This window comes from Mytilus edulis, chromosome 1 (genome assembly GCF_963676685.1).
Source record: "Mytilus edulis chromosome 1, xbMytEdul2.2, whole genome shotgun sequence".
In the NCBI taxonomy this organism is placed as follows: Eukaryota; Metazoa; Mollusca; class Bivalvia; order Mytilida; family Mytilidae; genus Mytilus; species Mytilus edulis.
The window spans coordinates 89,495,165-89,511,269 of NC_092344.1; the positions used below are offsets into that span (position 1 = coordinate 89,495,165).

The 16,105-nt window shown below is 34.9% G+C and overlaps 1 protein-coding gene across 1 annotated transcript in view; it reads right to left on the minus strand.

Moving 5' to 3' along the window:
- The window catches only part of LOC139515742 (uncharacterized), a 79,614-nt gene that overhangs the window by 33,028 nt on the left and 30,481 nt on the right, over nt 1-16,105 (minus strand). Inside the window, exons 19-29 of the mRNA XM_071305423.1 lie at nt 14,367-14,547; nt 13,771-14,048; nt 11,900-13,472; nt 9,624-10,367; nt 8,573-8,714; nt 7,176-7,846; nt 6,750-6,856; nt 5,925-6,093; nt 3,760-3,930; nt 1,464-3,206; nt 916-1,092 (exon numbers count right to left, since the gene is read on the minus strand). Of these exons, the coding sequence (XP_071161524.1) occupies nt 916-1,092; nt 1,464-3,206; nt 3,760-3,930; nt 5,925-6,093; nt 6,750-6,856; nt 7,176-7,846; nt 8,573-8,714; nt 9,624-10,367; nt 11,900-13,472; nt 13,771-14,048; nt 14,367-14,547 (5,956 nt within the window). The remainder of the gene's footprint in view (nt 1-915; nt 1,093-1,463; nt 3,207-3,759; nt 3,931-5,924; nt 6,094-6,749; nt 6,857-7,175; nt 7,847-8,572; nt 8,715-9,623; nt 10,368-11,899; nt 13,473-13,770; nt 14,049-14,366; nt 14,548-16,105) is intronic.

The following is a 16,105-nucleotide window of genomic DNA, read 5'->3' on the forward strand; positions in this document are numbered from 1 at the left end:
AGCCTATCGTTAATGTAGCAATCGGAGATTATACGGAGATCGGCAGAATATAAGGACTGACATTATTCGGGTTATAATAACAAGTGGTGAATTTACTCACATTTAAAAGAATGAAATTCAATTCTGAATATACAATTTATTAACACACATCTCAGATAAAAAGAGTATCATGATTAACAATAATAACCTTTCTATCATCAGAATCCTCCAAATTTCACTTCAAAGGTACTTAATTTTTTCTCTTCTAATTTGAAATTGCCGCCGGCCAACTTACATTTATTAATAACTAATAACTTTTATAATAGACTACTGACATATTCAATACGTATCGACGACAAACAATATTCCTACGACTTTTGCCATTTGGGAAATCTAAACTACTTGTCTTTGGAGATTTTCGGCGATTAAATATTCCATAGAATTGTTCTTTGACATCTTAGCCAAAATCACAGTGGATAATAAACTACATAAGGATTCCTAATGAGCACTACTTCCTATATGCAACTTCAAAACTTTTGGGTGATTCGACAATCATTTAAGGTTTTTCTGGTTAAATTTTTTGTAACCAAGAATTTAAAGTTTGAAAAAAGTGTTCAATTAGTTATATATAACATAGTAGTCAGCTAGATAATAACAATAGCACGTATTTCAGCATTTATTGGGTAGAACACAAATCTAGGGTGCTCGCATAATGCAGCTTAACTGCATAAAAATATGTGTCACATTGTGTTGAGTTTAAATTCCAACAGATAATAATTTGATTTAAAGGCTTCCTTTTTTCGCCCTTTTTACAGACTATGGACCATTATACCTGTTTCAGTAGGGATCATCATGCTAATCAGTTGTTTCAAACTAGTCCCCTTTCAACCAGCTAGTTACAAGTCATAAGTCCAGTCAATACAGAACTATACTTACCAAGTCCATTGCAGTCAGGGTCACCATAACAGTCAGCTGTTTCACATCCGTCTCCTTTCCACCAGTTATCACAGTCACACGTCTGGTCACTCAGTGTACAGATACCTCGAGATGTACAACTACCTAATTCTGGCTGAGCTGTGTCTCCTGGACAACCTCTGTCAGTACAATCATCTCCTGTTAAAAAGACAAGATTTATAGTTATTAGCTCAATATAAAATGGTATTTGGTTAATTTTCATATTAATATTTGACAATATGATTTACTATATTTGACTTAAAAGTAATTGAACAATCACTTTTAAACCCATAGGTCATATTAAATGTGATTTTTTTTTATATTATGATGAAATTCAGAAAGTGCATTACAGGTCTTCTATATGTCTAAAATGTTGGTATCAAGTCTTAAAAAAAAATGGTGGTAAAGTTTTAATATTTTTTTTCCCTTTTGAAGTTGGACATCAAATATGACAATGTTAAAATTCATGTAATAATTGACTCAATTACAGGATTGGCATATTTTTATCAATTTAATAAATGACATCTTACCCCACCAGGCTGTTTCACAAACACAGGTTCTATTATCACAGGCACCATGGCTACCACAGAGGACATCACAAGCTACTCCTGAATAACATGGTTCACACAGACAGGAGTAGTCAGACTGTGGAGTACCATGGATACAAGGTGACGCACAGGACACTCCTGTCCACCCATCGTTACAGACACATGTAGGCAGATCTCCATCAGTGTTACAAGTACCATTACCATTACAGTCTGGTTCTCCTGGGCAGTCAGCAACATTACAAGTATCGGCAGACCAACCTGCATCACAGCGACATTGTCTGGAAATAGGGTTACAGTTGCCATGACCACTGCACGGCTCATCCACTCCAGGACAAGAAGCAGTTCCACATGTGTCACCCCAGTAGGCATACTCACAAACACATGTATCATTAAGACATGTTCCATGACTATTACATACAATGTTACAAGCGTCACCAGAGTTACAGGGGCTAGCACATACACAAATACCACTGTTCATTGGTTCCTGGATACCATTACAAACCTCATTACATGACTCACCCATCCATCCTACTTCACAACTTGTACATTTAGGTCTAGATAGAGTTGTGTTACATACACCTCGATAGTTACAATCATCGGGACAGTTTGACTGTTCACATCCATCACCTTTCCATCCCTCGTAACATGAACAACTTCCATCAGCAGCATTACATTGACCATTACCACTACAATCTTCATCCCATCCTGGACAACCTGGTAATTCACAGTAGTCTCCCCTTCCTCCATTAAATCCACAGTCACACACATCATTGGTACAGTTCCCAGTACCAGAGCAAAGTTCTGTGCAATAGAAGTCATTGTAACATGGATCACAGTCACATGATTCTCCATTGTACGCACCGTGTTCACATTTGTATTGACAAGCAGCACCGAAGTAAGTATCATTACAGACACATATAGGTTCTCCCTCAACCACATCACAGCTTCCAGCACCATTACAGTCCTGTGGACAATAATGAAGGTGGCATCCAATTCCCTCCCATCCACTGTTACACAAGCAGTCTCCACTTATACATGCACCATTACCAGAACAGTCTACGTCGTAGCCAGGGCAACCTTTTATTTGACAGAAATCACCACGGTAACCATCAAATCCACAGTCACATGTACCATTGACACAGGTTCCTTGGTCTGAACACAATGCATCACATTCCACACCATAGTAACAAGGATCGCAGGAACATGTCCATACTCCATCCAGGGATCGTATTGCAACGCCATATATACACTTATATTCACAGCTATCTCCCATGTAGGGGTACTCACAATCAAAACATCTTGGGTCACCGCCCTCTGGTGGTTCCATACATGTAGAATTAACACCATTACAATCTGGGCTTCCTTCACAATCAGGAGTATCACAGGCCACTCCCAACCAGAATGGGTCACAATCACATTCCCCTGAAGCTTGATTACATGTACCATGACCTTGACATGGGTTTGGCCAGCCAGGACAACTAGGTTGGTCACATTTTTCCCCGTCCCATTTTCCGTAGTAATCACACTCACACTCGCCTGCATCGTCACATATCCCGTGGTTTGAGCATTCTAAATGACAGTGTACTCCAGTGACACAGGTCTTGTCACACACACAGCTATCTCCACTTCCAGTCCCATTGTAACAGGCCTTTTCACAATAGTCTCCAAACCAATCAGATGTACAATTACAAACACCACCAGCAGTACAGTTTCCACTATCTGGTCCTAAAAATATAAATAAAAGATTAACGTTTTCCAATTTTAAAACTTGTATAAATTAAAATAAATTATTTAGGTTCAATATACAACAGCCTTTAGAGTATGAAAATTTGTTCCGCTTGTATGTTGATAGGTAACTTGAAGCAAGATTGGTACTGCTTTGAAACACTAATAAAACTTGATATAGACTTGTATAGTAATGAGTACCGGTATTGCCAATAAAGTGTAATACATTTGAGAACAATATTTATAAAGCTTTATATTATAGCCTTAACTTAAGTTTTTCTAAGAATTTTAAGATTAAGATCAATATATATTTCAGAACTTTTTACACTATCTTTGGGATTTGTTTTCTTTGCAGAAAATCAATGAATGAAAATCCAGATTGTTTCTTTTATCTATGAGGCTACTATTAAAAAAAACCTGAAGGTTTAGATGGAATGTTATTATAAATCAGTACTTTTTAATCTTAGTTGTAGAAAACCCAATATAAATTATGTATCACTGGTGGGATGTGATACAGTGCTTGGTAACCGGCATGAGACTATATTACACTTACCACTACATTCAGGTGTTCCAGGACAGGTGGGTGTGGCACAGTCATCTCCTCTCCATCCTGGGTAACACGTACAGACACCCAGGGCACTGTTACAACTTCCCTGTTGGTTACAGGCTCCATCTTCTCCAGGACATCCAGTTTCCTCACATAGTTCACCAACCCAGCTGTTTCCTATTAAATAGAAATGTCAATTTTAAAGGTAACAATCTTCCCATCTAAAATATTTTTTCAAATAATTTGTTTTAAGGATGTTCGCTTGTCATGGTTTGGAATTTTTGACAGATTTTCAGAATCCTCTGGTTTTATCCATTTGAATGCCTTAAAAAAAAATTTTGCCCATTGACCCCCATTTTTTCTTTTATAAATCTTTTACATGTATAATTATAAGCCATCTATAAAAGTCTTATAAAATCATTGTTATTTTTTAATAGCTTTTGAGAACATAAACTTGTCAATGATACAGCTATGAAAAGTCAAGAGAGAATATTTTCCCGCCAAAATTTCAATGGCTAATATCTCGAAAACAAGCACATTGACATTTTCCCCCCTATTTTGATTCCTTTATTAATCCCCTATCAATACTAGTGATATGAAAATCTTGTTATTTTGGAACTGAGAAGCAAACTTCCTTAAACAGTTTGGTAATAACTAATTCATAACAAACTAATTACTTCTAGTCAAACAAAACATATTTTTGTTATATTTCATAAAATATTATATTTTCATATTAAGAAAAGAGTAAAAAGTCCTTGTCCATCCAAATATACATTTTTTGCAGCATGTCAACTTTAATTTTTCACCAAGTAGCTGAAAAACAGAATCAATTTTTGCTGGACATTTATAATTCTTGATAATATTTGTTAGCACACTCTTATTTCCAAACAGATCTGTTCAATTGCAATCAGTTTTTATTATTTAAGCAGCTGATAATAAAAAGTAACCTTATCAAAGAAGCTAAGGAAAGAAGGTATCAAATAAGGCAGTTTGCGCTGTCACAAATATATCTATTTTACCATACCTGTCAACCTGTGACGATGAAAATGCAGGTCATGACCTGCATTGAAGAATCAAATCTCAGGTCATAACGCGTACAAACTTTTTCGAGCTGAATTTCAGTATTTATGGTACATTTTCTTATAATGTATATCAAAGATACCAAAACATCAATGCATGTTCACTTTGTTTAGTCATTTTAAATCTAATAAAATCTTATTTCATTAACTTTTACATATTTTTATAAATTGTGTAACTCAGTCTTATGTGCTTTACTTTTTGAGTAAAAATACTACAATCACCAAACACTAGAATTTAATGTAATTCTAAAATGTTTGAGACTATTGACTATGTAGCCTTTAACCACAACATTTTCCAAGGAACAAGGAAATTAGACTATGGTAAAATATAGTAATACAGTTAAAGGAAGTATAAATGTAAAAAATAATTTTCAACTTTTAAAAAAAAATTGTATAAAGGTATAAAAATAATGAAAAGTTATTTTTCAATATGTATTTGAATTTTATATTTTTATGATTTAATCTTTTTCACCCATAAAACGTAAATATAAGGAATAATTTTGAATGGTGACAAATAAGGGGAAGTATCTCTAGTTCAGTTTGTAAACCAAATTATGGTGTAATTTATTTACGACCTAAAGCTATGGTAATTGGTGTTAATTAACAGTGTGTTTGACACCAAAGCTGTCAAGTGAAGACATGCACTTAATGGGTCACTTAATTTGACAGTTTACATAGCTAGATGAACTTCCTGTTCATGGAAGAATTACGAATTTGCCGGTATTTCAAAGGAATATTACTTATGAAATCAATCTCAAGGCTAAGAAATACGGGTGAAATCGGGTCATTTTCGGAATTTCCTGGTTATTTCAATGACCCGTCGGGTGTTCCGGGTGATCCCTCAGAATTGTGAAAATCTCGGGTCACACCCGCAGAATACGGGTCAGTTGACAGGTATGATTTTACAGGCTTCAAATGCATCCCACAATAAAGAATAAATGTACTGTTATTGAACTTCCTACTAAATTTAAGATATATTCTATAGAAACATCTGATTGATGACAAGTTTTTGAATGTATTTAGGGGTCTGTAAAAGCACCAACAAATCGATAAAATTCAAATGGGTTAAAATAAATGTAAATAATTGTATACCTGGTTCTGTTGTAAAACAGTCACATGTTGAATTAACACAGATTCCATTTCCAGAACATTCTAGTTCACAACCTGCTCCAGTATAACAATCAAAACAGTTACAAAAGCTGTTGTCAGCATTTACCCAGCCGTTTTCACAGGGTTTACTACAGTCTTCTGTGTACCAGCCCTACAAAATAAGTACACATTCATCGTATTATTTAATATCTAATTTGGTAATTCGTGCTGATTGCAAACTATTTCCGTTACTGTAAATTCAGAAATTATTGTGATAATGTGACAGGGTTAAATATCACAATAATTTAAACACGCATTTTGAAATTTTTCATATGAATTCAACAGGATTTTTCTCAATGCTGCAAAAATTAAAATCTCATTTTAGTCTAAAATTACAAAATAGCAATAATAAATGCACGCAATAATTTCTAAATTTTATAGTAATTACCGTGACATGAGAATAAAGTTTTTATACACAATTATTCATTAAAGAAAGTTGACTTGGAATTGTCAAAAATGGGAGACACCTTTTGAAATTAATATTATTCTGTTTTTCCAAGATTTAAAAAATGTCTAAATATTTGAAAATTCTGTCTCTAAAAAAGTTATATTATTATAATATTCATGCAATTTAAATTTACCTTGTAACATTATTCAAAACCTATACTAAGACAAAGAGATATATGTAAAGAAAACAATAGATATCATCTGGAAACTATTTTTGGACAGAATGGGGAAAAATAAATTCATCAAAATTTTGCTTTTTTTATTAGCGTGTTAAATTTGATAGATATCCAGGAATACACCATAATGGACTTATAAGTTAACCTCAAGGCATGCACATTCAGGTAGAACCCTATCTGTTCCATTACAGAAACCATTGCCTTCACAGCCACCAGGACAGTCAGGGATGTCACAGGCATCACCAGTCCAACCTGTAACATACAAAAAGTTAAGTTAGGTAACTGTGTATGAGAAACTATTGCCTTACAACCACCAAAACAGTTGGGGATTTCTTATGCATCACAAATTCTATCTGTAAATATCATTTCAGAGAACAGAAATAATAAAAATAGAAAAATAAGTATTGTTTGATACTCTGTATTTAATTAAACACAAATTTGCTATTGAAATTTATTAAATGCTAATCCTGTAGTAGTACATGTATTTATAAGTACTATGAAATCATAGTTATACTAGCAATTCATTAATTCTTCCTTGTTCTAGTAGTACACTAATTTCAATAGTACTTACCAGGTACACAGGTACAAATATGATTTGCTGTGTTACACTTTCCATGTAGTGTACAATCTTCAGTTTCTCCAGGACATCCAGGAACTTCACATTTTGTACCACGCCATCCCACATCACAATCACAGGCATTGAGTGTACCATTACATTTTCCATTTCCATTACATTCACTGTTGCATCCTAATCCAGCATAGCAAGGCTCACAACTACAGAATCCACTGTTGGCAGGTACCTGTGCTCCTTCTACACAGGGGTCTGCACAGGCAGCTCCCATCCAACCAGGTATACAATCAAGACAGATAGGAGGGTCATGTGTAGCGTCACATGTTCCTCGTTCATTACAATCAGGATTTCCTGGACAGTCAGCATACTCACATCCATCCCCTCCCCAGCCAGGGAAACAAGCACATACATGTGATATTGTATTACAGATGCCACGCCCTGTACAGTCTTTACCAATCCCAGGACAGCCTGGAACGTCACAAAGGTCCCCTCGCCAACCAACATCACATTCACATTTATTGTTAACTATTGTGCCATGATCAGAACACTCAGAGTCACAGTTGACACCTGCCCATCCTATATTACAGGTACAGTTGTCACTATACTGAGGGGAGACAACTCCATTAACACATGGTTCCTCACAGGAATGACCAAACCATTTAGCATCACATCTGAAATAAAATACACTCTTTTATTAAAATGAATGTATATACAATTGTTTTCTTTCTTTAAATGCATCTTTTAATTGTAATTGTGGAATCTAATTTAATAACCAGTCTAGTATTCAACAGTTTTATAAAAACATTGCAGCTATTTGTTGAAATCTGACCTTACAGAGAACTAAATTTCATTGTACATCATTCATCATCAATGATTATGTAGATCTCTGTATAAACCATTTTATTACCAACCATAATGTGTGGAATAGGAACATCTAAACATTTAATCCACCTGAGAGTGGTGCCCTTTTCCCAAGCTTTTTTTAATGAATCGATTTCTGTTTTGCCTTTTTATTTTGTTTTTGTCAATTATTGTATTGTTTGTCCATTATGACTAATGATTTTGTTTCTTATTATTTTAAATAAACAACAATAAAATTGAGAATGGAAATGGGGAATGTGTCAAAGCTACAACAACCCGACCATAGAGCAGACAACAGCCAAAGGCCACCAATGGGTCTTCAATGTAGCGAAAAACTCACGCACCTGGAGGCGTCTTACAGCTGGCCCCTAAACAAATATGTATACTAGTTCAGTGATAGTGGACGTCATACTTAACTCCAAATTATACACAAGAAACTAAAATTTAAAATCATTCAAGACTAACAAAGGCCAGAGGCTCCTGACTTGGGACAGGCACAAAATTGCGGTGGGTTTAACATGTTAAACAATACATACTTGCAATCTGGAGGATCTTCACTGTCATCACACATACCATGGTCATTACAGTCAGGGGTACCAGCACAATCAGGATACTCACATCCTATACCAGTCCATCCAGGTCGACAGGTACATGTATGTGTGGCACTTTCACATCCACCTAAGATAAATCACTTGCTTACAATGATGGTAATCAAAGCTAATTTTTTTTTCATATTCCAAATTAAACTAAACTGTTGTCTACTTAGGAAAATCTTGCAAAAAATCACAATCGATTAGGAAAAAGATTAAAATAGATGACAAGTTTAATATTGTTTGTTTTGACAGAAATGAAAATATATTATTTTTAGTCCAAAATTTCATAAAAGATGATAGAATATTTTCATAACAGCCTGGGCAAAACCAGGTGAAGCTCGTCTGTAATGCCTACTTGTCATATCGTACATGTTATAGACATTTATAGTATGTGGTCCCCAAAGGTTCAAAACGCCTAAATCAAATGATATGAATAACTAACAGAGGATTTAACCTTTTTTTCTTCTCGTGCACCTGCATGTACTTTACTCTTTTATTGTATTTAAATCCCAACTGGAAGGCCTCTGTTACACAGTGAGCGTAAAAATCACTTATTGATCACCGATGACAAACAAGTTAAAGGTAAACGATTCAGTATTATTACCAAAATAAGTATTGCAGTTGTCAACGCTGTTATGAAAATGATTCTATCAGATTCTAAAAAATAGCTTATTTATCCATTGCAATTTTGACTTGGGTGTTCATTTGGTTGTGCAGAATATATAAAATGCAGCCATTTTAAAATATGTTCTTTAAAGGTAAATGATTCAGTATTATTACCAAAATAAGTATTGCGGTTGTCCATGCTGTTATAAAAATGATTCTATCAGATTCCAAAGAAGAATAGCTTATTTATCCATTGCAATTTTGACTTGGGTGTTCATTTGGTTGTGCAGAATATATAAAATGCAGCCATTTTAAAATATGTTCTTGTCCTGAATATTGATGAAATATTTGCTGGATAATAAATCAAAATATTTCAAGCATATTTTACCTCTGTCTGAGCAATCCAATTTAAATAATCCAGGACATCCAGGAATGTCACATAAATCTCCTTTCCATCCTGTTACATAATCACATTCACATTCTCCATCTTTAATTTTACCATTCTCAGAACATTCCGAGTCACATCCCACTCCAGCAAAACCAGGGTCACAAAGACAATTCCCAGAGTTCATAGGTGTCTGGGTACCATTAACACAAGGATCATTACAAGCTGGTCCCATCCAGTCTCCCGTACAGTTCTGACATTCTGGTGGATCAAAGCTCCATTCATCACAAATACCACGATCATTACAGTCTGGTGTTCCAGGACAGTCAGCAATATGACAAGCAGCACCAATCCATCCTCTAAAACATTTACATTCACGATCTTCACTGTTACAGTCACCATGTTCGCTACACTCAACATCGGTAGAAGGATGTCTGGGACATCCTGGTACTTCACAATATTTGCCGCTCCAGCCAACCAATGGATCACAATAACAGCTTCCATCATTGGCACACTCACCATTCCCTGAACATTCTATGTCACAACCAGTACCATGGTAACATATCTTCTCACAGATACAAATATTTTGATCATCAGGTAAGCCATATACACAAGGATCCCCACAGGCTGGTCCAGCCCATTCATCATCACAATTGGTACATTGAGGTGGTTCAAAGGTTGTATTACAGTATCCATGACTATTACAGTTAGGATCACCAGGACAATCAGGAGATCCACAATCAGGGCCTGAAATCCATTAAGTTATATAAATCAACTAAGTATTTATATAGATTCATATGCAATGTTAGAACAACAGCTGTATGATAAACACATGTACAAATAGCTGTTTTCTGCTATTTGGTCGGGTTGTTGTCTCTTTATTCATATTCCCCATTTCCATTCTCAAATTTATTAAATAAGACCAATTTTTGTACCATTATTAGCATATATAAGTCTAGAACCATGAAAAAATGAAAGTTTTCACAATTTGAGGGATCATCTGACACCCATTCTCAATCATCTGTTTACGAAAGTAGTAAAGGAAATACTTCAGTTGGTAGTATTACATGTTTGTAAAGGGTCAAGTCATTGACAATCATACCACATCTTCTTACTTCTATATTCTAAAATATGACTACACTTTCTTGAATTACTGAGCATGACATGAAGGACAGTACAATGTACATCAGTACATGTGTATACCATAATACACATGCATCAGTACATGTGTAGACCACAATACACATACAATGTACATAAGCACACGTGTATACCATAATACACATACAATACATCAGTGCATGTGTATACCATAATACACATACAATGTACATCAGTACATGTGTATACCATAATACACATACAATGTACACTGTACATCAGTACATGTGTATACCATAAATACACATACAATGTACATCAGTACATGTGTATACCATAATACACATACAATAGCTAGGTAGTTTTACTAATGTATTTGTTTAAGGAGGCTCGAGGGTATAAAAATTTCAGAAAAAAATTAAACATTTGTTTTTCATTACAAATTTTATTTATTACCTTTTGTAGTTGTTACTTTATCATATGGTGCAAAAAAATTCAAAACAATTAATTCGTGTTGGCCCCAGATGACTTTTAAAATGTAAACATCATTGAAAAAGTTCCAAATTATCTCCCTTTGATGGAAAAATGCCATTTCTTGGCTTTAAAATTGAAATATCTCTTTTATTTCATCGGTGACCTATAGTTTTTAATATAATTTCGATATATGCTGTACTTAAACTAAATTATTGTAAAATTTGAGCGATTTCTGTAATAAATTTCTTTTTTTTATTTCGATATTACCTTTATTTCGCCTATTAGTTCAACAGAAAAAAAACACTTTTACAAAGATCTATGCTTCTTTCGAAGGCAGATTGTGAGTGCAAATGAACGGTGATCCCATTTTTTTATTTTATTTTTCTATTAACTATAAGATAAAGTTCATTTATAGAAAAATATAGAGAAATCCTATATAAATGATTTAGACCCGCGAACCCCCTTAAGTATAACTGTGTACAAAAAGGAAAAAAAGTTTCCTTTTCATTGCTGTCAAAAGTACATGTTCCATCCTCTTCATTGTATAGATCTAGAATATGACCAACAAAGTCTACCCTTTCATTAAAAAAATCCAATCCAAGAAAATTCTATCATATTTTTCACAAGTTCTGAGTTATAATTTATCATCTGTAATCATAACTTTCAAAAATGAAATTCTCCTTTTAATAGTTCAATAAACTAACCTGACCATCCAGGATCACAGACACATGTACCAATGCCTGCCAGACAGATACCATGTCCAGAGCATGACTGGGTGTTGATGGAAGGACACCCTGGTCTGGTACATTTATCTTCCTGCCAGTTATCTGTACAACTACAGATACCATCCACACAGCTACCATGATTATTACATTCTGATTCACAGAACTCTCCAAGATGGCATTCATCACATTCACATTTGTCAACAACACATTGTCCTTGACCTCCACACAGGACAGAGCAGTCATCACCAAGGTAACAAGGGTCACAGATGCAAGTTCCAATAGCAGTACATTTTCCATTTCCAGAGCAAGTGGTATCATCATGGCAATTACTGTCACATCGATGCCCAACATAGCCTGCTTCACAAATACAAGTTCCATCTTGAGCACATGTTCCCTGTCCTGAACAAGTTATAGCAGCAGTGCAGTTGTACTGGCAGTCCATTCCAACATACCCGGGATCACAGTTACAAGCACCTGACTCAAATGATCCATGATTACTGCAGAGACCACCAGATGAATCACACAGAGAACCAGAACCTCCACTTCCATGGTTACCATACCCCTCACTGACATAACGTTGGTTGTATAAGACCTTGTGTGTGTAGTTTCCAGTATAAGTTCTGATTCTACCGCCTCCTCCACCACCACCATAATAGTAACAGTTGGAATAATAACTGTTAGAACCACCTCCTCCATTTGCTGTTACTTCGCCCCATCCTTCAATAATCTCACTATCCAGCCACACAGAGCCACCACTGCCACCAGCACCACCAGAAAATCCATTTGCACCACCCATATCAACTGTTCCCTCCAAATACATGGCATTTCTAGTTATGACCTTGATAGCTGAGCCACCCCATCCTCCTTCAGCTTGATAGTGGCCACCACGTGCCCCTCCACTGCCAGCAGTGATTGGTAGACAGACTTCGTCATATATAGATGTACTACCATAACAATAATTATGACAATTACTGTAACCACGACCTCCATTACCCCCATGGGCAGCTCCACCTGCTCCACTACAAGACGTTCCAGCTCCTGGCCCAGAAGCAGGCGGGTACCCAAGCCTCAGCCCTAGGACAGTGCTAGACTTCTCAACATCAAACACACCACCAAATACAGTACCAGATGGATAAATTTCAAACAAACCAGTATGTTCCACATGGATAAAGTCTGCCACTAGGTATACGCCATTGTCTGTTGTATAGCCTGTGTCATTTAATGCCATTTTACCTCCAGCAAGCACTGTAGCTGATGTTAACTGATAGGCTCCTGTTATTTCCTCACCAGAATTGGCCATTAAGTTGCCATCACTTGTTAACCTGCTTGTTCCTCTTGTGTATAAGTGATCTAGCCCAGTCATGGTGCCATAGATGGTCATTGTTTGTTCTACGAAGATTGTGGATGCATACATAATTTTTGAATCCTTCATACCATATAAGTTAGCTCCAATGGTATCCTTTAGTTTTAAAGTAGAAATCTTTACAGCAATACCAGCTTCAACTTGTAGTAATCCTGTTCCACTGTGGATGTGACCAACGTACAAAGGTGTCTACAAACAAATTCCAAATGTTAAATATAAAAAAATAATGAATACATGTATGCAGTCATCCCTTGCTGTCATTGTCACAAAATTTATCTTAAATATACATCTTATATCTACAAATTAACAAGTTTTCCCAAAACAAAAAGGAACTTTAGCAGACACCAACCATTAATGCATCAAATTTATTTTTTCTGGAATTAAGTTCTATTACAGAAATTTTATTCAAAATTTTAAGCCTGGTATCTCTAGATGAGTTTACTATTGAGTATGTACAATCTCTTGGATATTTCTGTTTATAACTTACTTTAGTAGGTACTGCACATGCTCTGTTCTCTACATGGATCACATCTAGGTCAATATTGTCTATCTCTGTGCTGTAATCACAGCTGTTTTCATCACCTCTGCCTAAATTATCTATCCATAACTCCTTGTGCATGTTGTTAGCAACATGTGACTGAACATAGACGGTACCTGGACCACCAGGGTAGTTAGCAGTGCCACCTGTAGCCACCAAATCTCCATTAAACAACATGTATTCTGACAAGTATATGGCTATTCTTCCTCCTGAACCCCCTCCATTGGCTGAAAAAAAAGACATTTGTTTTGGCATTTAATTTTTTCTTTAAATCTATTAATTTGATTAAACATTTATTACATTTCAACATTTTTGAAAACAATATTCAACATCTTTGCCAATTTCTGTCTTTTTCAATTGATACAAAAATTTTAAAACCAACGAAAACAAGAATACATTTGTGTACCACCAACAAAAAGTTTGGATAATTTTGCGAAAATTCCAAACACCGTTTTATTGAGAAAATCATCTAGTGTTTTCATTTAAATTCAATTATATCTGGCAGAATCATTATTCACTTTGTATACATTTATTATAAAACTTACCATAAAATTCACTACTGATTGTACCAGAGAAGGCTTGACCACCATTAGCTGTACACTGACCATACCCTCTGATACTGTAAGCTGTTATCATCACACTACCACCACTTCCACCTCCAGAATTAAATGTACCGGTCAGTCCATTCTCTCCACTCACAGATATACTGCCATCCAAACGTAGGGTCTGCAATCATAATTTATTATTTCATAGAGCATTCCATCAAATCTTTAACCATCAGGCTTAAATTAAAATATTGTTTGTTTGCTCTTTACCGACCGACCCTATAAATTTGTTCTGCCCGAAAATCTTTTATTTGTATTTACCAGCAAGATTTTATTTTATTTTATTTTTTCTTTCCTACCAATAATCTTATATTTGAATTTTCCGCTCAAAACATTTTTACCTGAATCCTCGGGTTTTATTTTTCCCGTATAAGGTCTAGTCTGTTTGGTATCATGTGATCATTTGACATGAACACTTGCATTTAGAGTTTCAAAGCATTTATTTGAAATTGATGTTGAAAGCTTTGAAATAATGATATGACGAACATTACTTCTTTCATTAAAAAAAAAAGTTTGTCCAATACAAAATGATCAAAGTGTGTACAAAATATTTTGTAAATGGGCGTTGTATCCTATGTAGGGATAGGCTTTTGTGATCCATAGATCAGGATGATTATGTTAATGATGCCTTCAACCAGCATTGATATATTATTTATATCTGACATGAACCAAATTTCTGTAAAGTGGAGAATATTTGACAGTAAAATCGCCAAGTTTTTCCATACAGATCATTTATAAATGCAATGTTAAATGTGTGACAATTGAGTTTCAAGTCTTGTAGCATTTTTATTGCAAAAACAGGCACACACGAAAATTTAAACACTCTCTGGACTTTTTCTACTAGTAATGTATGTCTGCCTGTACATATTTTACCAGGACAAAGTTATCTCTTACAGAAAACCTTTAGGGTCGAGATTTATAAGCGTTCAATGTATGTAGTACAGAATATTAGTGTAAGTTAAAACTCTTAAAAGTTCCAGGCATGTAAACGTTGAAAATATGCCGCACAGCCCTATATTTTGATATTTCAAACAAAATAGTAGTGCATATATGAATTAACTTCACATTCTACATGATAATTTTTTTTCAAAACTTCCTGGGACTATTATACTAATAGTCTAAGAAACTTATTAGCAAAAGCATACTTAAACAAAAGCAATACAGACCAAAAAGACATCATGCAGATTTTATATCTGCAAAATAAAATATTATACCTACCTGCCTACCAATGACAAAAAATGTACCGAGCTAAGTTATTTTTTGGGAAAGAAAAATAAAATATTTTACCTACCTACCTACCCTGTTTCACAAACATAGGGTCGGAAAAAGATCAAACAAACAATATTTTAATTTAGGCCTCAATCTAACTCTTTTACTTGTTCTAAATATAATGATTTAAAAAAAATTAATGATCATATTTGTAGATTTTCATGACAAACACAGAAGCTTCCTTTGTTTTACTAGACAAATACCACATTCACTCTCAAATTTTATTAACTAACCATTAGTGCAAGGAGATGATATGACTGCTATCTCACATAAAATACTGATATTGACCATCTTTCTTAAGACTTCCCCCCCCCTTCCCCCCGACTCTGATAGTGATATTACTACTACTACCTCTACACCTTGGTTTTGATGACTTATCTCCCCTACACAGATGATAATACAAATACCAT